Here is a 21213-nt window from a genome sequence, read left to right as displayed (position 1 = left end):
GAGAAAAATTTATTATTTTTAAATTTTTAGTCTCAGGCATTTTAATTTTTAATCTCTCCTTACTACACAGTAAAGAACACTAGGAAATTCTGATGGATATGTACAGTTACTAGTAGCCTAGCCAGGCTAGACACACTTTTTAAAAACGATGTGTATACTTAGCGAATATAATCATAGAAATCAAAATAGTAACCATACACTGTTGGTGCTTATATACGCTCAAGAATAAAAAGACACATTTCTATGAAGGGTTTTAGGAAATCTTTCATTTAGCCTACACCAAAACTACAGATCCTTCAGATAGAAGTCTGAGCTTTTTGCCTCAAATCAAGAAATGATCTCTACCATTTATTGCAGAATTTCCCTTCAGTACTTCAGATTGTTAAACTAATTCCAAATTGCCTCAACTTCCCTAGCCCAGCTAGCTGTATGACTGCTGTTTTTAAGACAGTCACTGCAGATTATTTACTGTGTGTGTTTACAGACTCACCCCGAAGAGCCAAAGAAACCGGACACGAACAGGAAGCACTCGGTGTAGCGCAGCGGCGGAGCGCAGCCAGATGCAGAGCTACTGACAGCGCCGCCAGCGAGGAAGGTGCTCTGGCCAAGACAGCTCTCAAGTGAAACATGTTTTGCTGGACACCGTGTGTGCGTGGTTTCAGGATGGAAAACAGCGTCTTTCTGTCTAGTAGCATGCACGTGAGTCCAGAGGGGTTCCACACGCTGCTCCCGTGTTTGCCTTCCCTGAGTCACATAGCACAATTTAAGGGTTCAAATAACTTAAAACCAAAAGAGCAACCCAAAGAGCTTGGAGGCTTCTGGGTTCTATCCTTACTGGAGACATTCAATTTTTATCTGCTACAGAAAGGGTAATTTTTATTTTATTTTTTAACACTCAGCATGAGTGACTATTAGTTGTAGTTCTGACCAGCATCTTTCTGATTTCATATCAAGTCAGAGTTTGTATGTGGTAAAAAAAAAAAAAAAAAAAAAAAAGTTTTCCAAATCACATCCTACATTAAACACTGACTTTGCAGCTTCAGGAGCGGCTTTGAAGTGAGATTCAACACAAATAACCCGGTAAAGCCAGCGGAACTGGAAATACTGTGCTTTTCTGAGTGCACCTAGGGCACTTTGCACACATCCCTGCCAAGCTGGCAATAGGAAACTCCAAGCTGCTGTTTGTTGAGCAGATACCCAATACTTCAAACTCTTCCAACTCCCCATTTATTTATTAGAATTCCTTTCTCCCTAAGAGTTGGCCATATTAAAAACAAGCAAGCAAACACAAACAGTATTTTGCTAGAAGTTAAGCTTGCCTTATTGAGATACTCACTGTGAGATGTGATGCCTAATTACATAGAAAATGAGCTAAAACTACTCCGATGCAAAGCAAGAAAGCAAAATAAAACATTCCCTATAACGCACGGCTAGTGCTAGGGCACAGTGTTCATTGTGAATTTCATTCAGCTCCACACAGGAGGAAAGGAGAAAACAGGAGCATCATCACTGTGACTCGAACTTGCATAGCCCAAGTATTAGTCTCATTCTTCTCATTACCTTGAGGTATCCTGTCTCTCTAGCTACACTAGTTTAGACCAAAGCCAAGGGAAAAGGTTCTCTCAGCAAAGCAAAACCTACAATTCCAAAGGCATTTCAAAACATTTTCTCCCATTGACAAAAACCACTCACTGATGTGTTCTGTCCAAATTAACTTAATAGCAATGGGATGGAAATTGCAAGTTGAACTGACAAATATTAAAGGGTTTAATCAAAATTTGCACTTCTTAAGTATGCTTGATTGATCCTCCCAGATCCTGAGGCTTTGGGAATAAATGAAGACCAAGCACAATACAAATGGCAAGAGAAGCACTTTCCTTACTAAATCCTTGGGCTCTGGGAATGTCATGAGTAAGAGCATAATTTATCTCACTATGACCTTTGCTATGGCCAACCAGGAACTTACCTGTGCGTGAATGACACTAATACCAGCTAGCGTCATAGGCGATGCACAATAGGCTGCTTTACTACTTCAGAAACCTCTTCCATCATTAATTGTACTCACACAGTATGCTAAATGTTTTTTTTTTTTTTTTTTTTTTTTGGACCCCAAAGGCTCATGCAAGTTTCACATTCTTAAATGCTTTTAAATTGTTGAGAAAAGGCACATTCATCTAAACAGATTTATGTCGTAGGTCTAAGCTACCAGGTACTCTACCGATTTTTACATCTTTTGTGAGCATTTAAGTCACTCCATTACATTTTTGTAATTCTTGGTGACCGCATGAGAAAGTGCCGATAATTCTTCCTGAAGATAAGTCAAGCTTTCATGGGACAGCTTGGAACAGAAGCCAGCAGAAAATAACTCTGAAAAATCCTTGCATAAAGTAAACCAATGCAAAATAGCAGGAAAGTGTTTAATGCCTGTAATTTATTGTATACATACTCTGCAAAACTTTCATATGCATTTGGTGTTTGAGCAAGAGTGTACACTTTCTTGACAACACCAGAAAACAGTTAAGCTAAGTAAGAGTTTTCAACCTGATTTGTCACATTGTGTAAAAAGACACTGTGCACAACTGATATCCCCAAAATAAAAGAAAAAAATAATTGGCTAAAACTAGAAGCACCCTTATTTACACACTAACACTTCAATATTGCATCACACCCACTCACCAAAATAAATAGAAGTACATTCATCACAATTTAAACACCAGTCTCTCTCCATATATTTATTTTCTGACATGTTTTGGTCTCCAGAAATATGCTATATCTAGAAATATGCATCAGCTACTAGATTAAGTTACAAAATGCAAAAAAAATAGAAAATTAGTTTGCCTGGACAATATTTTGGGCTTTACACAAAAATAAATCCAGATTTCCATAGAGATCTCATATACTTCTTGAAAGATTTTTATTTTAAAGCACAGCACAGAGTTGCACACTAAGGCTTCCTGTGATATGCAAAACCCTGGCCTCCAAAAGACTTTGCTGTAAAGTGTAAGTACAGCTCAAGTGTAAATACAAGACATTTTCAAAAAAGTAGTCATTAATAGAAAGTGCCCTTCATTTGATTTAGCATTATCATGGTTAAGAAGTAGCTCCTGTAATTGTGCAAAGCCAGACCTGCGAGGGTTTCAGGAAAACTAGGTCATCATTTCACGCTATCAAGTTTAAGGATATAGAATCTGAGATAGCAGGAACTGACCAACCTCTCTATGTTCCTACATTCAGCAATTATTTTTTGACACAATTTAGTTAAAGGCACATTGTCAGTGAGTTAAAAGTCTAAAAAACAAACCAGAATTTCATTAAATACAATTAAATCACTAGCTTAACATCAGATTCTCATAAACCAATATACGCATTCTTCCCGTTTTAGTCATTGTATTAATAGAGTTACCTGGTAAACAGTAAATGTTTTCCAATACAAGGTCAGGAGTTGAGAAAAAACAAAAACGCAAAATAGATTCTTCATAACTTTCTAGCCGATTTACAGAAATAAATGCGGCAAATGCAGGCATTAAAACCCAGTCATTTGTATAAATTTCACAACATTTGAGAACAATTATAATTCCATGCCAATTATGAGGAAAGAGTTGATTGTAAAATTACAAATGCATTCAAGAAATTTATGTAAAAATATTAGACAATGATTATTGTGTGAAGCAAACCACAGGTATAGAGTATTTTAGGGAGGCTGGCAGAGCAGAGTGCATTCCAGTCACCATCTACAAGACAAATGACAAAGTGCTTTATAGATCAAGAATTTAACTGATCTTGTATCAAGTGGTGAATTAAAATATATCACTACTGCGTAGGTAAGTAAAAATCAGGGTTTTATTTAACTTGCATTCATCTGAAACGCAGACTTAATTCCAGACTGAACCCATTTTGAGTCAATACAGTTCCTGCATTTCAGAAGAGCCTGTATTTTCAACCATGCAGGAAATTGCTTGCAACCAAGAGAAGTATCTGGGTCAACAGAGGCCTAGAGCCTTCCTCCAGCTGCGATAAAACAAAAAACCCAGTAACTTGATCATGGTCCCAGCAGTTCTTGTCTTGAATGGATAATTCTAACTACAGCAGAAAACAATTTTAAATGGTCCCATTAAGCAGAAAGTGTATGACACATTTATAGATAAGCAGTGAGATTACACTATTTTGCATGGTCTTAAAATACACTGAGAAATATTGTTTTATTAGTAAAAAAAAAAAAAGTTGAAAATTCCTAGGAGCTATGAAGGAGCTACCTTCCTCTGGTAACCTAGCCTCACCTGTCACCTAATACTGAGTTAGTTCATAGTACCCATCAAATAGTTCACATCAGGGTTATGCTGCAGCAGGGAAGTGCTGCACCGTTAACAAAGTGGCTTAAAAATGCAAATTTGCTTTTTCCTTACATTAAGGGTCAGTAATTTAAACTTAAGCATGTTCCAGAGTTGTCCCTTACAGCTTGCTGCCTGAAGTGCTATTTCTGAAGGCAGCACTGTTGAGTTGTCTCCTGACAGGAAAAGTCAGGAGCATTAGAAAATAGAGGGAGAGAAAAAAAAAAAAAAAAAGGAAATTGGAACAAATGGAACACCAGATTTGCCATTTGGGCTCTGTGCAATCCTTGCAGACTTGCATGAACCCCTATGCCAATTGCAAGCAAACTTAGTTACTGAAGCAAAGAGTCTCTAAATGCATAGATGGAAATAATGTGCAAATATGGGCATTAAAATAGGTAACTGAACTCTCCTGCTGTAACATTTTACCTTGTTACATGAAATCATTCAGAATCATTTGCTACATGTTAGTAGTATGAAGTCATTCATATCAATGAGTTGCCACTCTAGTAACACAATTTCGTTCTGATATTCTTTCCAAACAGTAAACCTAATTCAGTGACTGCTTCACATTTCAAATAATTAAAAAATACTTGATTTTTAATGCAAGACAAAATGTTCACTGTATGCCTAATTTATAAAAGCAGCAAAAACTGTGGGACAACTGTAAAGATTTACAGGGCAGGAAAAGAATTGCTAGGCATAAGCTTGAGCCCACAAGCTACATACAAACACTGGAAATTCCTATCTTTCAGGATGTGCATTTATCATACTGAAGTAGATCGGCATTGAAATTCCAGGCACAGCAAAAGCCAACATAATTTTTGGTCATTTCTGTAACTGCACAATTTGTGAGTGACATGCACTGTTAGAAATAAGAGGCTCTAGGGTTTTTGTTAATAGGTTAAGTCACACAGTCCTCAAATCAGAAAATGTCAGCCCTTTATTGCTTAGAACATCTGTGGCAATAGCTGAAATTTACACCCACTCAAGCCATTTCTGCACAGAAGTTATTTCAATACTTTGAGGGATCTCAACTCAGGAGATTGAGAGCAGAATATAAAGCAATTTCTTTAGACCTCAAAAATGAGGGAACCAAAATGCTCCTCTGAGGTGAATGCAGAACTGGTTTACTGGTCTGTGGGCCCACACAGTTGCAAGTCAGTGCATAGCTAGTCAGTATTTCTGCTGGCATCTTGAACAAGCGATTTCATCAGTGGAAGTCTTTACTGATTTTTCTTCCCCTTAATATGCTTTAGTGCACTAATTTCTTCATAAAAAATTCAACCCTGGCAAGTATTAAAAATAAATATCTTATTTAGGTTAAACTAAAGCCTTGCTTTTCATTATTTTCATCCCTTTACACATTTCTTTTGCCCTCTAGCAAGCAAATGGAAACTGAAATAGGGTATGTATGTAGATGTATGGAGGCAGAGGGTGGCAGAAAAATGAACGTAATCAACACCATTTTAAGTCAGTTAACGTGTCCTCAGCTTCTTCGACTGTCTCTTGCGTTTCAATTCCTCTTCTTCCCGTTTCAATTCTTCTAAGTCCTCCTGAACACCAAGCCTCAAGCTGCCAAATAAAGGGAGATCCTTTACAAAATGTTACTTGGAAGACCTAATATTTGACTTCTACATTTTCCCTTAAGAAAAGCAACCCTAAAATTATCACAGTTGACTTAAGGAAAAAAATGCTAGATTCAATTAATATTTCAGACTGCGGCATCCACTGAATGCACACACAGATGTGTCCAGCTTCAGATGCCCTGGGTGGTCTCCTGATGATTTTCCGATAGATGATGGGTCTCTCTCTTCTCTGGAGATCTTCAAAACCCGCTTGGACGCAGTCCTGTGCCACGTGCTCTAGGTGACCCTGCGTGTTCAGGGGGGCTGGACTAGATTACCTCTAGAGGTCCCTTCCAACCTTAAGCATTCTATGATTCTATGATCTGTGTAATAATAATCACAGGTATTCTTTTAGAATACAGCTTTAAGAAAAAGCACAGGTGTTCAAAGAAATCAAGATTCTCATCACTGAAGCAGTCAAATCTCGGGAAAAATTGATTTTTCTCACCAATAAAAAACAGCAACTCTATAAAAAATGACTTTTAGAGGTTAATTGTTTTTTGAAAATAAACTACTGAAGTGCCAATCAATCCTCCCCAAGCTAACACTCACATGCAATCATAACAGAACTGCCTCAGTCGGCTTCCTTCCAAGAAAAGCCTAAACCTCTTATTTCAGCAAGGGTGGAATATGTGGAGAATTGCTCTGAGAACACACAGCACCTAGCTGCCTAGTTTCTGTGGCTTCCTAGAGCAGGAATAAGGACATAGACTAAGCTTAAAGATCAACCTTCCAATATTCCAATACTCTGGCCTCAAATGAACGGAGAAAAAAATCACTACAACCCAAAAAACTGGTAACATAGTGCATTACCAATCTTTCCCACTACCTTAGAAAAAAAGTGTAACTTGGCAAAGCTGTGACAACTGTATTGTACACGTACCTTCCATCACTAAAAAAACTTTAAGGTTAAGACCAGGTTTCTGAAATAGCCAGTGAGGATTTACACAGTCTACGGCTGAAACTATGATGCAATCCAGTATGAAAATCCAGCCTTTTTGAAAACACTATTTATAAAATATTTGTATCAAGTAATTTAATATATAATTTTAAGAAGTCTTTCCAAGATTGCAATATTCCAAGTAGTGGAATATTGCCATTTTTGGAACAAATTTAAGGGTTTAGCATTTTAATCAATTTTTACTATTTATAGAAATATTTCAGGGTTTACTTTGGTATATTTTTATAAGCAGGATGTATACAATCAGTATGAACACTTTTTTTTTTTTTTTTTTTTTTAAAACACTATCCTCATTCACTGGCAGGCTGGATGTCTGACTAATCTTTGCACCTAACTTTTTCTGTCTAAAACAGCAAGACCTCTGCTCTAAGTAGCTACAGTAGTAACTGCAGTTATAGTAGTACCTGTGTCCAGGGATATATTTCATCAGCCAGCATCCACTCCAAAATATTCCCTGACTTCAAGCAGTCTACTTGCTGTCCCCCCGCCCCATCTTGTTTCTACTTAAATTTCAGCCTGTGCATTACCTCCTGGCTTCTTCCTTCTGTTGCTCTCTCCAGCTGCTCTCCATATAACGTAAGGCATAATCGCTTTCATCTTTGTATCTGGAAGTTAAATATTCATGTTTAGCATACTACGAAGACAACATATACGGCTGTTTTGAATTAGCATTCCTTTTTTTTTTAAAAAAAGGAAAGTTTTGCCATTTACTGTTAGATTTTAATGTTTTGAAAGAATATAAGTTCCTAGTCACAAAAATGACTATTGTCAGGTAGGAGGAAAGTATTTGAACAAGCCAAATAAGGGACTTTTGTTTTAAAACAGTTCCTACCCAAGTATGCCAAGTCAGATCCTCCTTTGAAAGAGTTAATACAACTGCATTCAGCAGTTTGCATGCAAGCAACTGTATTTCACATATTCTGAAGAAATTCAGTGGCTCTAACATTCAGTTTTTGCATTGCAAGAACATTTATGGATGCCAAGACTTTACTCATTCAATTCAAATATTCTGTTTTATTCTTTGGACTATAATTTCTGCAAGAGCTTTGTGGTATCTCAACATGAATTTGGGCTACCTTACCTTTTCCGGTCATATCCGAATATCTCCCGAATATGCTTTGATATTTCTTCTTGGGGTTCTCCTTCATCTTCAATGAAATCATCCATTTCAGAGTCATATTCGTCATCATCATCATCTTCTATCTGTCTTTTGTAACTAATGGGGGGGAGAGAAGGTCTTCCAAGACCTACACGAGGAATAAACAACAACAATAATTTGTCTAACAGTCATTTTCTACATCAGTTTTTTCATAAACAAGAGTTTTTACAGTACTTCTGGCTGTGCCATAGGCTCATATATATCTCTGGGCTTCAAGGTGGAAAAGTTCTGCCTTAATTCAATTAGCAGTTCTAAGACACACAAAGAAAATATTTCCTCTAAGCTTCGTTATGGCTTAAACTTCTAAGCTATCTATCATACCAGTATGATAGATAGAAATCTACGTTATTTTTCAATCCTGGCTTTTTCCAGATATTTGCAGTAGCCAAAATAGTGCCTTTTATTTCTTTCCAAAACCCCTTAAAAGGCAAATATGGCATTTTATCTACATCTTTCTAATTGCATCCACAATTGCTAAGAGGGCCTCGCTGGCCTCAACCCAGACATATCAAAAATACATAAGAAGTATCAGGGAGGTTGCAAGACTTATCTTGCTGTACAACTCCATACCTTGTGATTGAAAGCCTGGTCTGTGCCCTTGAAAAGGTCTCATTCCATTCATGTGCCCATTGCTAGGCCGTGGGACTAGATTTTTAGAAGAAATAGTTTCTGATACAACAGTACACTTGGGTTTGAGAGGTGTGCCCAAGGCGCCGCCTGGTCGCCCTGGCCCTGCGCTTGGGCTGACGCCTGGCCTGCCTGGCCCTGCACCCAGGCCGCTGCCGGGTCGCCCGGGCCCCATGTTCGTGCCAGTGCCGGGCCTTCCCGGGCCGCTGCCAGCTTTGCCGAGTCCTGCAGCTGTGCCCACGCCAGGCCTGCCTGGGCCGCTGCCCAGGCTGCTGTCTGCTCGCCCAAGTCCCACGCTTGAGCTGCTGCCCAGACGCCCGGCTCCTGAGGCGCTGGGCAGCCGCCCCCGTCCTGCACCCGAGGTGCTGCCCGGGCGCCCGGCTCCCACGGCCGTGCTGCCACCCGGCCTGCCGCTTCCTGGCCGCCCGGCTCCCGCGCTGGGGCCGCTGCCCGGCCGGCCCGGTGCCGAGCCTGAGCTGCCGCCCGGGTGCCCAGGCCCTCCCTTCCCCAGGCTGCTGCCCGCACGCTTGGCACCGGCGCTCGCGTCGTGCCGGAGGGCGGCAGCGCCCGGTTTGGCCTGCGCGGGTTTCTTCAGTTTGGGTTCTTTGGTGGTTGGTGGCCGCTGAACCCCGTTGGCTGCTGCTTTCGAGGGTGGCATGCGGGTGCCCGAGCCAGATTTTCCTACACCATTGACAGAGGACTTGCTCTGAGCGCTACCAGTAGAGCTTTTTAAGGAGCCGTTTTGTGAGGTCTTAACTTTTTCCATTTGACTGGATTTAGAAGAGGATGACAACCGTGAGTGTTTTTCAGTCAATGCTGGTGCTTTGGATTTCTTATCAACACTGCTCAGAGAGGACAGACTGCCTTTTGGAGAGGAATGTTTATCCAAAAAGCTTTTGCCAAGTTTTGCATTTAGAGATTCTTTCTGAGAAGTCATTTTTTTTGAAGAATTGGATACACCTGGGTTCTTAATCTCTTTCTCACTTTTCTTTTTGTCTTTCTGCATTTCTGGTCTTTTGTTTTTGCGCTCCAAGTATTCCCTCTCTCTCAATTCCTCTGCTGTCCTGGGTCTCTCTTCTATCTTTTTCACTACTTTTATTTCTACTGGTTCATACTGTTTTTTTTCAGCAAGCCTTAGAAGATCCGTGAAGTTCAGAGGTGCTGGTGCACTTTTGGGAGGTGCCTTTGGTTTCACTGCAGCTTTGGCTGGTTTCTCTTCATACTCCTCTTGCTCATGCTCTGATTCAGTCTGACTATACTCAGGCTGCTCAGTTTCATCCTCTGTTGGGCACTCAGCCTCTGCAACCTGAGCAACATTCTCAGAAGTCCTCCTCTTCCGAGGCTTCTCTTCAACAGGAATGCCATTATAGCCATAAAAGTTATCCTTGGTTCGCGAGGCCATAGCTCTTGCCTTTCTGTCATGTTTCAGTTCAATACGCCTGGCCAGGAGTTCTTCCTTCTTTTTTTTTTCTTCCAGCGCTGTACAAGAAAATTGGGAGAAAGTTAGGCAAAAGCATTCTATACTTCAGTTACTTCCAATTGCTAGAGCATTTAAGATATAAGTTTTTAGATATCTAACTAACAGACCTTTTAAACAGATACAATGACCAGAGAGTCATCAGAGATCTAGTAAGAGGACAGGGGACCCAAACAACCTAACCCACCTGTATCAGCTAAATCCAAAGATAAGAATTAAATCCACTGCACGACTCACTAAGGTGATTCAACAGAAGGGACTCTGCATAATAATGCAAACTAAGGGGAACTACTGCGTCAAGTACAGGACTTTACACGGGATATCTCAAGAAGGGAGAAGTTTTAGGATGATCATGCAGAACTTACTATTGGATGTTTAAGGGGAGGCAGAGAAAGGCAGGGAAAAGTAACTTCAGTACTTACCTTTTTTCCTTTTTTCTTCTTCTTTCCGTCTGAGAAAAGCTTGCACTGCTGCAGACTCCACACCCTTGACTTTTGGAACCTTTTTCGGAGGACCAACAGCCAAACTGTATCTTTTCTGCAACAAAGAAAAACACAAACAAAAAATGTTAGAAAAGTTAGAGCTGTAAATCTCAAAAGAGCTTTTAAAACCGAGAAGCTTAGGACTTGTCAGCCACCTACAGCCACGTACTTGAACCATGAAGCCAGTACTGAGCATGTTTCCACAGAGGCTGGCAGTGCACTTAGCTGTGCAAAGGAAGGATAGGCAGGAAATCCAAAGAAATTGAGTAACATGCACTAGCCTGAAAATGGATACAGTAACTACAACAGCAATAGAACAAAAAAAATCTTGCCACAAAAACAGGGTAGAGAAGATGAATGAAGCCATGAGACACAGAAAGGAATAGTGCCAAAAATAGACACAACAGGAAGGAGTCAGTTAAATCCAAAAGCAGGTGTAAAGCAGAAAAATATATATGTTTAGAAAGAGTACTTTCATATTTTAGAAGTTTTTTTTTTTTTCCTGGGGTGGGGAGGTGGGGGGTTGTTGATCATAAAAGATTAGATTAGAAGTTGAAACAAGATCTTCTACATAGTAATTTAGGATCCTCACCAGTACAAAGCTGTAAACTCAAGTCCCAACTAAAACATTTTAAGAAAAAAAAATATATGGCACAGAAGTCAGTAATGGTACAAATGTTTTTCTATATTCATCACACCTTACTGAACAAAAAGATGACATGAAAGTGCATAATACAAGAATCTACATCCAAATAGTGGAAACAGACAGGCCTGTAGCATAAATCCCAGGAGATCTGAACACCTTGCAATGGAAGCCACAGTTCTCCTTTTGAATTCCTTGGAACAGCAGCACATACATAGATACTAGGATTACTTTCATATAAATAACACAGAACATCATGTATTAGCTTGTACATACAAATACAAAGACAGAAAGTTTAGATGTTCATTCCTGAAGTGCAGCCACAACTGGCTCCAAGGAGGGCAGCTACAACACTGCTGTTCTGGTTGCCTTCAATAATTTCTGAAAAGCTTAAGGAAAGCTACAGAGCTACCCCAGGGCTCTACCTGCCCAAGGGAAAGGACATGCAGCCTCTTCCCATTAGAGGGCTGCTCCAAGCCGGCTCCTTCACAGCGATCACCACACAAGCGCAGAACCCGTACACAAGCACCACCTCGAGACACTCCTGCTCCAAACGATTTTGGCACTTACAAGTGAAGCAACTGGGATCAGCCATAATTGCTGGGGCCGTCTCAAGGACCAACCTGCTCCTGGAGCTGGGCCGTAGCTCCCTGGCCTCCCTCGTGCCTACCTTTCTGGAGTTGGTTGGTTACAGCATAGTGCATTCCAGGAACTTAGTGCTCGCAAAGCCTGAAGCGCAGGGCAATCTTTCCTGGGGATTTCTGGCCAGCGGGAACCCTTGACTTCAGAGCCCAGAGCAGCCTGCCAGGCTCAGGCTGCATCAGAAGCATTAGAGGCAAATCAGGCCTGTTGTTATTAGTGAATATTCTTTCAGAAAAAGGTGGAGGTAAATTAGCAGACACCTTAACAGCAATTCAAGGTAACAAGCGTGTACTACACTAGCCGAGTAAATCGAACACAGTATTTGAAAACAAGTACAAATAGGAGCCTTCCCAAAAGCATTTTAGGCCTAAGAAACACTTTTGAAAACAGTCTGAACAGCCAGGACAAATGTAAATAGATCTATCATGTCAGGAGGCTTTATAAAGAATTGAATAGGGAAGCAGTTTTCAGGCTTTGTTTTGCTGCACTGAACACTCCTATCTAGGAACAGGTTTGTAAAGCAGCTTGACAAACATGCCATCAATAATGTGCCAAGTTCTGCAAAATTTGGGATTTGATCTTTCTATCAGTAACTTCCCTGTAAATTGATTACCAGGTGAAAACCAGCCTAATGTTTCATTGACAAACGCAGCAATTCCTGTGCTGGGAATCATTACCTCTGTTGATGCATGTTTTGTTCACCTTCATTTGGAAACAGCATAAAATAACCAGCTTAAGCTTCCCTGTCCTAAGGACGCTGAAGCCTTCACTTGCTCTACAGCCCCAAGTGTTTTTACTTACACCACAAAACAACACACCACCAAATTCCAGGTAAAACAAACTAAACAGAGGCCTATCACCACTTTTTTCCAAGCAGTTGGACTAATCAGACTTTTTATACCGACACACAGAGCAAGAGAAGCCTTTAGCGAAGAGCAGGACAAGCTTTTCCAGACCACAGCGCTGCTGCACTGTGAACACTCACTGCCTGCCCCAGCAGCACAGGTGACAGCTCCTGACCTGACAGGAGCCAAGCAGGCACTGCCCTGCACACTGCATTACATAGAGACCAATAAAGAGGCAGAACTTTCCTGAAATGCACAAGGCCTGCAGGTTACAGGTGCCCCACACAGTCCCCAGCCGGAATCCTCATCATTTTCTGCTTAAAGGCTGGAGTGCGATCCCAGACAGCTGCAGCTGTTTGGATACTAAAATTCAAGTGCCAAAGATTAGACTGTAAAACCTAGATTTTATGATACTTCCCCCCCCTCCCCCGCATCTAAGGTAAGCCCAAAGAGGACCAGGAGGACTGGGTTTGAGAACAAACTGAAGTAATAAACTATTAGACCCAGAGACATGGGGGGTGGGGAGGAGGTGGGGCACAGTGAGGCAGGGAGAGGAAAGGATAGAGTCTCTATCTCTAGCAACAAAGTTAGTCTCTTTAACAATATTTACACATGCAGCCATTAAAAATATCCAAGCATTTGATTTTGCATAAGTCAGCTCTGAAGTAGCACACTTGTGTTAGCAGGCATCGCTGCTATGGACATGCCTGTACAATCTAGTAATCCCACCTGTGCTATCAGCCTTGGGCAGCTTCCACAGGCTGTCGCACAATTTACACATTAGCAAGTTCTGTGAATCCCGCACAGTGCCATAGCAGAACTTTCTTGTTGTTTGCTTACTGCTCATGGAGACACACGGCTCTACTCAATGAGAAAGACCTTTAATACCCTCCAGATTGGGAGGGGGCAGCTTTCTGGCAGAGTAACTGCTTTCTGGCAGGTTCATTAGCACAGCTAAGTCACACACAGCTCCTCACCTTTGTCACTGCTTTCCATAGCTCCCAGAAGGGCAGCATTCTGCACTTCCTGGCAAAGGGCCTCCCGCACCGCTTGCGCTTCCAGGGCCTCTGCTGTCACATCAGGGGTCACTCGGACGGTCCCATTTTGGGGTCAGTGACAGTCAACTCCACAGTTTGGTTTCCTTTAACTGCACGCACCTAAAGCTTTCTCCACTACTTGTGATTCCAATTATGGCGGAGTTAGCAGCAGTTACCAAACACACATCTGCTTCACTCTCTTCAGGCTACAACAGCTCCTGCGAGGCAAATGCTTTAACACTGTACGGATTTTAACCACATCCTTGCACTGTTCTCCAGCTCTCAAAAAACAATTCAACAAGGTCATGCATTTTGTTACTAAAAAAAAAAAAAAATAAAGGTTTTGCAACTGCTACTGCCACATTTATCAGACAAACAAACCACAGAAATATTTTTTAAACACTGTGAAGCAACATTTTAAGGAAAACAAACATATTTCACTGCTTCCTTGTCGTAGTCTTACTGCAGTCTCCATTTTCACCTGCTTACACAAGAATGGAGCTTAGGAAAAGGAAAGCTAAGTTTTGCACATTTCAGTCAGTATTTGCAAGAGCCTGGACCTTAAGTGTCAAATACAAGCAAGTTGAGAGTAAAAACCCTCTTCAGTCCCTGCCAGCCTGTTACACTGCACATCCCTCTGCTCCTCAAGTGAATACTGATATAATGCATAGAACATTTCTAGGCCCTGCTTTTGAGACAAGTTTTATTTGCATAATAAATGTATGAAGACCAACTGAAAACGGTTTGATTCTGTAACAAATCTTTGATAAAAAACAGCCTTCACAGCCATTTTCACATTCCTCTCAAAGGGCTTCTGCTAACTATGGGCAAACATTCACAGGGGGCAGATCACATTTCCACAGGAAGGCTATTTAAACACACAGGGTTCTCTGAGCATTTTTTTTTGCCATGATACTACCTCTTAAATACTTAAAGCAATCACAGTTTAAAAACAAAACACAGACAAAGCTAAGCAGGGAAACAAATTCCTGGCAGCTACATTTACCTGTCAATTTTGCTGAAGTTTTCTTAAAGATTCATACTTGCTACACGTGATCAGTCTGCCTTGAAATGAGATCGCAATTGCTGACGTGTATGACAAGCTGTTCCAGTTGTGGGTCACCTCTTCACAGCCAAATGCCATTCTGCTTCAGATTTAACTGCACTGCTTTCTAGGTCCTGCATAAGGGACCTATCGCCCATCAGTATGACAGCATTCCGATTTCTGATGCACAGGTGATAGCAGCAGAAACACAAGGTGAGAAAAAAGTATTTTGGTTTGTAACTATACTCCCAGTGTTCTTTAAAACGCCAGCAATTTAAGCATCTGCCATGCCAAGGACTCCAAGCACTCCTACCACATCACTTATATGCTGGAAGAATGTTTTGTGGTATAACAGAATATATATCAATTCCACACACACAAAAAAAACACCAATGTAACAGTGATTTGAGTCTTTCTGAAGTTGTGGAGGCTTGTTCAAAGACAATAGTACCTTGTTAGCAGATAGTTAACCACAAGGGTGTCAGTCTTTGCAGCAGATGGGGGACAGAGCCGAGAAAGACGAGGACTGAGGAACACCTCCCCCTGCCTTGTGTGCGACGTGTCTTGCCAGAAGAAAAGAAACAAAGCCAGACAACCGCGCAGGTGGCCAGATGCTGATTGGTTGTGCGCTTTGCAACACTTGTGTTAAGAAAGTATAAAAAGAAGTCGGTTTGGAAATAAAGTTGTCTCACTCTGCACCCCAGACTGAGTCCGTTTCTTCACAAGGTGCAACAAATGGCGCCCAACGTGGGGCACGAAGACTAGCTGTCTCTCCGGTTGCACCGCCCAGCTGAACTCCCGGGAATCACGCTGAAAGGAAGCGTAAGGATCAAGCTGAAAGGAAGCTTACTTTGTGTGCACACTAAAAGCCTCTTGAAAGGAAAGAGGTAAGCGGCTGGGAACTATGGGTTCATACCTAATGAAGGAACAAAAGGACGATTTAGAAGCTTCTCCTAAAAACTTGAAACCGCAAAGAAAAAAATTAGGTGAAGAAGAGCTGCAAAAGGTTCTTGCATGGGCTTCTAAAGACGATCCTTCGGTGAATAGTAAGAATGTTTTTAATCTGGAAAGATGGGACCAAATTGGGGTCCGACTGTGGGATAGTGCCACGCGCGGTGATAAGGCTGCTGCTAACCTGTTGCCACAATGGCGAGTTGTACTCGAAATATTGAAATCTCATAGTGGGTTGCAGTCGAACATAAATGACGGGATCGGGGCCCCTGCCATCCCCTCCGCGCCTCCTTTACCTCAATCGTGTCCTGATGAGAATCAGAAAAGAAAACGTGCTGCAAAAGCCTTTGCGGTACTGCCACCTGATGAACAGGACGATGATCCTTTTGGTCCGGGTCCTATTGACCCTGGAAAGGAGCCAGACCTATACCCCCCGGATCCTCACGATAAATGGGCCTCAGTAAAACGAGGAGCAAAACAGGCGGGGGATGTGGGCATGCTGAAAGCCTTTCCCGTTATCTGTGCACCAGACCAGAATCCGCGTTGGGAAGGTTTGTCGTATAATCTTATTAAGGACGTGCGACGTACGGTGACAGATCATGGCCTTGGCGCACCATATACCACCCACCTTATACAATCTCTTTGTGATTCTTCGGTTTTTACTCCCCATGATTTTAAAACTTTGTTTCGCCTCATTATGACTGATATGCAATACACGATGTGGGAATCGAAAATGAGAGAGCTTGCTCGAGCTCAGGGGGAGGAAAACCAGCGGCTGTCGAAAAAAGGTCCTTTACGGGCTGTTACTGTGGACGTGCTAATGGGGGAGGGCGATCACAGTGCTACAACAGCACAAGCAGAAATCCCCCCTGAGGGCCTGCAACAAGTTAAGGCACTTGCTCTCCGGGCCCTTAAGGCCGTTCCGGAGAGTGGTAAACAAAGACAACCTTTTGTTAGCATAAGACAAGATGCGAATGAGCCATATATGAAGTTTTTGGATCGGCTTAATGAGGCTCTGGAGAAACAAATTGATAATGAACAAGCACGAAGCTACATTTTTAAGCAACTAGCAGTTGAGAATGCTAACCCTGATTGCCAGAGAGTTTTGCGGCCACTAAAGGATCCTACTATTGATGACATGCTAAAAGCATGTATTAATGTCGGTACCAAACAGTATGAATATTCACTGATGGCCGAAACATTTGCAACAATGTCTATGAAAAGGCCATGTTTTGCTTGTGGCCAATTTGGGCATATTCGTAAATACTGTCCGAAAACACAAGCAAACAAAGGAGCGCCTGGACTATGTCCGCGCTGCCACAAAGGACAACACTATGCTAATCAGTGTCGATCAAAATTTGATAAGGAAGGTCGACCGCTAGCCCCTTCGGGAAACTTCAAGCGGAGCGCGGCGGGGGGTCGCGCCATGACGGCAAATCACCCCTCGGAGTGGCTCCCACCGGGAAGCAGCCGCCGCTTGTGCGCCAGCACAAGCGGCAGCGCCGGGGTGGACCTGGCCACCACAATAGAAGTGCTAATTACTGATACATCAGTTGTGCTAATTCCAACTGGTGTCCACGGCCCCCTGGGGCGAGGAATGGCAGCACTATTGATTGGGCGATTTTCAACAACGAGACAAGGGCTGTTTGTGTTACCTGCAGTTATCAACGCAGATTTCATAGGAGAAATTAAGATAATGGTATGGACTCCGATACCACCCTGTACTGTGCCAATGGGAAGATATGGACGATATATTGATTGCTGCAGAGCAAAAGGAAACAGCAGAAGAGGCTCTGCATCAGATTACGCGAGCAGCATCAGCTGCAGGATTAAGAATTGCGGAAGATAAAGTACAGGAAAGTCCGCCTTGGCGATATTTAGGATGGAGAATTTCTGATCATCAAATTCGACCACAATCATTGACCTTAAAGACAGACATAAGGACTTTGAATGATCTTCAAAAACTTTTGGGAACTATTAATTGGATCCGTCCCTCCTTAGGGATTTCCACAGAAGATTATCTAGTCCAGTAAATCCGTTTGTAACCTGTCTAGTAGGACAGCCTGTTGATATTTGGTATATTTTGTTTATTGTTAGTGTGCCTGCTTTGTTTCTTGTTATGTGTTTAAGGATAGATCATTTAATTAAGTCATGGCTGTTCAAACAAAAACAAATAAAGAAGGGTGAGATGTGGAGGCTTGTTCAAAGACAATAGTACCTTGTTAGCAGATAGTTAACCACAAGGGTGTCAGTCTTTGCAGCAGATGGGGGACAGAGCCGAGAAAGACGAGGACTGAGGAACACCTCCCCCTGCCTTGTGTGCGACGTGTCTTGCCAGAAGAAAAGAAACAAAGCCAGACAACCGCGCAGGTGGCCAGATGCTGATTGGTTGTGCGCTTTGCAACACTTGTGTTAAGAAAGTATAAAAAGAAGTCGGTTTGGAAATAAAGTTGTCTCACTCTGCACCCCAGACTGAGTCCGTTTCTTCACAAGGTGCAACATGAAGTCAGTTGTAAACTCACATAACGGAACCTGCTTAATCAAAACAAGATCACACCCAAAACCTAGTGAACAGCTGAACACAGACACCTGTAACTACAGGGCTATATATAACACTGAAAACTCTGCAGAATGCTACACGAGGAAAACCCGTAACTGAGGCTCTTCTCAGCCAATGCTATGAAAACTGTTAGCAACACATCATTAATGACTTTTGCACAAATTCATACATGGACTATTTAGAAAGAAAATCTGATTCTAATAATACTGTATTAAAAGGCTTATTTTAAGCAATGCTTCTTTCGAATCTGAATTTCCACAGGGAGTTGAACACACAGGTCTTTTTACAGGGACATGATGCAATACTATCACAGTTTTACAATACAGCACTCACAAAAAAACATTATTTCTTAAATAGCTTTTTTTCCCCTACAATTTTCACTTTTTCCTCCAAACCACACGCATGTGGTACTCTTTCTTTCATCACCGAGTGAAATAGTTAACTTGGTGCATTGCAAATTTCCCCTTAAACTTCTCAAAGGGATATACTGATTAACAAAGGATATATCACAGGATATATTAACAAAGGAACTAACTTCTGGAAAATTCTTCATTTAACACATCATCAGGTTAATAGGTTATACTGTATTTTTAACTTAAAATATTTTAAGATTAGTTACATGCTTCTCATGTGCTTACACAGTAGTGTTAACCTGTGAATAAAAACAGGTAAACACAGGTGTAACCTGAAGGGGTGACTTAGATATCCAAGTATCAGGGAAAACTTGGTGCGTACTCTTAGGAGGCCCAGGAGCCGCAGACAACCTCACACAGTGCCAAGCACCAAGGCCCATACAGTTAAAAGTGAGGCCACCAACGCACTGAAGAGCCAGGTAATCAACGTGGTCTCAGCCCTGGACTGAATTTCACTCTCAGCGCTTAGCTAGCGGAGCAAATGCTGACCCTGTGTTTTCCAAGCACAGCAAGGAAAGCCCCAAGCACTGCGCAAGGAGTGGGACTGCCCCTGGTATCGCATCTGGGAGAGAACGTGGCAGCTACTTCCTCCCTTCTCCAGCAGGGCTAGTAAGACTTGGTGACATTAAGAAGTGCTACAGTAACTAAAATTTCCCAAGAAGGCAGAATGCAACTTCAAACAAAGAACTACAACCATCCTGCAACAGTTCAGAGAAACACATGTTGCACAACTAAGTCACAAAGAAACAGGCATTTAAACACCATCACATGTTCATATATGCGATACTGTTCTGTTTATATTGCAAATTATATTTCTATGTGGAGCCAAGAAGTACACTAAAAAACTGAAAAGTAGGTTTTAGAGCTACTTAAAAACATGATCACACCTGGTAAACTCTGTGTGTCTTCCCTATGGCTGGTGCACATTATATCAGTGGTCACGACACTAGGGAATATCAGCAAAGTTGCACAGAGGCGCTGGGACAACCCCAGTTCTAGAGGGCCTCGGTATCAGCAGCGCCAAAAGGGAAGACTGTCCTGTTCCTGTGCTCCCAACACCACCTCCCTCGTTTGCACTGCAGGAAACAAGCTCATCATGGAAACACACAACTCCAACACCAGTCAGGAGGCAGGCACCAGAGTTTCCCTACCTGTTGGCTATTGCACAAAAGATATTTTTTATCCAAATAAGCACAGCTGAGTTGCAGTTCAGGCCCTTCCAGAGTCATGAAACCCAATATTTCAACGCACCAAGTGGCCACAGGCCCTTCCTACTGCCAGGTGTCACATAGCCAAGCATTATTGGTTAATTTATGAATAACATTCATGAATTACAAACAACATTATTCACAGATTCATATAAGACCAGTGACTTGATTTAGAAACTGCTGAAATGGTGTCTTTAGCACAGTACTCGCGGAGAAGAGACCAACACTCGCTCACGGGGCCCCCATTTCCACCGCCGCGGTCTCCGAGCAGCAGGAGGGACTAATCGCACGGGAGTTCAGCCCAAACTCGCCATTCTTTGTCCCCGGCCCGCAGCCGGGACGTGGCAGGCTGCTGCTTTCGGAGCAAACAATAGGCGGGAGCCGCTCCCCGGCGCGGCGCTGCTGCCCGCCCGGCGCCCCCGCGGCCCGGCGCTTCTGGGCACCGCGAGGCACCGCCTGGGGCGGCCCCTGCGCAGCCCCGCGAGCCGGCGCCGGCGGCGCGCCCGGCCAGGCCCCGCCAGCCGCCCGCGCCGCTGCGAGGCGAAAAGGGCCCGAGTGGGACTCGCAGCGCGGCCGCGTCCTCCCCAACGGCTTTAACGGCCGCCGGGCCCGCGCTTCCCCCTCTCCAGCCCCCTCCCACCGGCTCCAGCGGCCCCCGCCGCCCTCCCGCGCTCACCGGCACCGAGTTGAGCCCCTGCTGCTCCGAGGCCACCACGAGGATGTTGCGAAAATCCATGGCCGGCTGCGGGCCCGCGGCCGCCCCTGCCCTCCCCTCCCGGGCCGCAGCGCCGCCGGTCCCGCCGCCTCCCTCCCCGCCGCGCCGCTCGCTTCCGCCCGCCGCCCGCCCCCTTATATCACCTCGCCTCGCGCCGGCGTCACCGCCGCGCGTCACTTCCCTTCCCGTGCGGCCGCCGCTGCTCACCACGGGACGGGACGGGACGGGACGGGACGGGACGGGACGCCCCTCGGAGCCCCGGGCAGCCCCGGCGGGGGCGGCGGCGCCGCCTCATGAGCCCGCGCGCGGCGCCGCCCCCCCCCCCACCCCGCGGCCGCGGCGCAGCTGCTGCGGGGGAGGGGGGCGGGGGGTCTGCGCCTGCGCGCGGTTTTGGGGGTATTTCCCCCGCTTTGCTCTCCTTCCTGTGGTCTGGTGACGTCACTGCTCGGGGCGCGCGGGGCAGTAAGCGCCGCTCTCACGTGCCGGAACCCG

At 43.6% G+C, this 21213-nt stretch overlaps 1 protein-coding gene across 1 annotated transcript; it reads right to left on the bottom strand.

Moving 5' to 3' along the window:
* Positions 1 to 5253: 5253 nt before the first annotated feature.
* On the bottom strand, positions 5254 to 20777 carry SPTY2D1 (SPT2 chromatin protein domain containing 1). The gene is made up of 6 exons (XM_088525864.1): positions 20683 to 20777; positions 10603 to 10717; positions 8647 to 10182; positions 7999 to 8164; positions 7445 to 7522; positions 5254 to 5903 (listed from the first exon to the last, which is right to left on the bottom strand). The coding sequence occupies exons 1-6, from the start codon at positions 20740 to 20742 to the stop codon at positions 5807 to 5809; spliced, it is 2052 nt and encodes a 683-aa protein (XP_088381990.1). The 5' UTR covers positions 20743 to 20777; the 3' UTR covers positions 5254 to 5806.
* Between the last annotated feature and the right edge of the window lie 436 nt (positions 20778 to 21213).

Source organism: Tinamus guttatus, unplaced genomic scaffold (genome assembly GCF_059628265.1).
Source record: "Tinamus guttatus ecotype Peru unplaced genomic scaffold, ASM5962826v1 Tinamus_guttatus_pri_ptg000240l, whole genome shotgun sequence".
Classification (NCBI taxonomy): domain Eukaryota; kingdom Metazoa; phylum Chordata; class Aves; order Tinamiformes; family Tinamidae; genus Tinamus; species Tinamus guttatus.
The sequence above is the reverse complement of the archived record's forward strand: the minus strand, read 5'-3'. Positions and strand labels throughout refer to the sequence as shown.

Coding starts and splice junctions, on each gene's coding strand:
- SPTY2D1 (XM_088525864.1), bottom strand. CDS start 20,742: ATGGATTTTCGCAACATCCTCGTGGTGGCCTCGGAGCAGCAGGGGCTC. Junction 8,165..8,646: donor ACCAGGCTTTCAATCACAAG/GTATGGAGTTGT, acceptor TTCCTCGTGTAG/GTCTTGGAAGACCTTCTCTC. Junction 5,904..7,444: donor CAGAAGGAAGAAGCCAGGAG/GTAATGCACAGG, acceptor TTTATTTGGCAG/CTTGAGGCTTGGTGTTCAGG.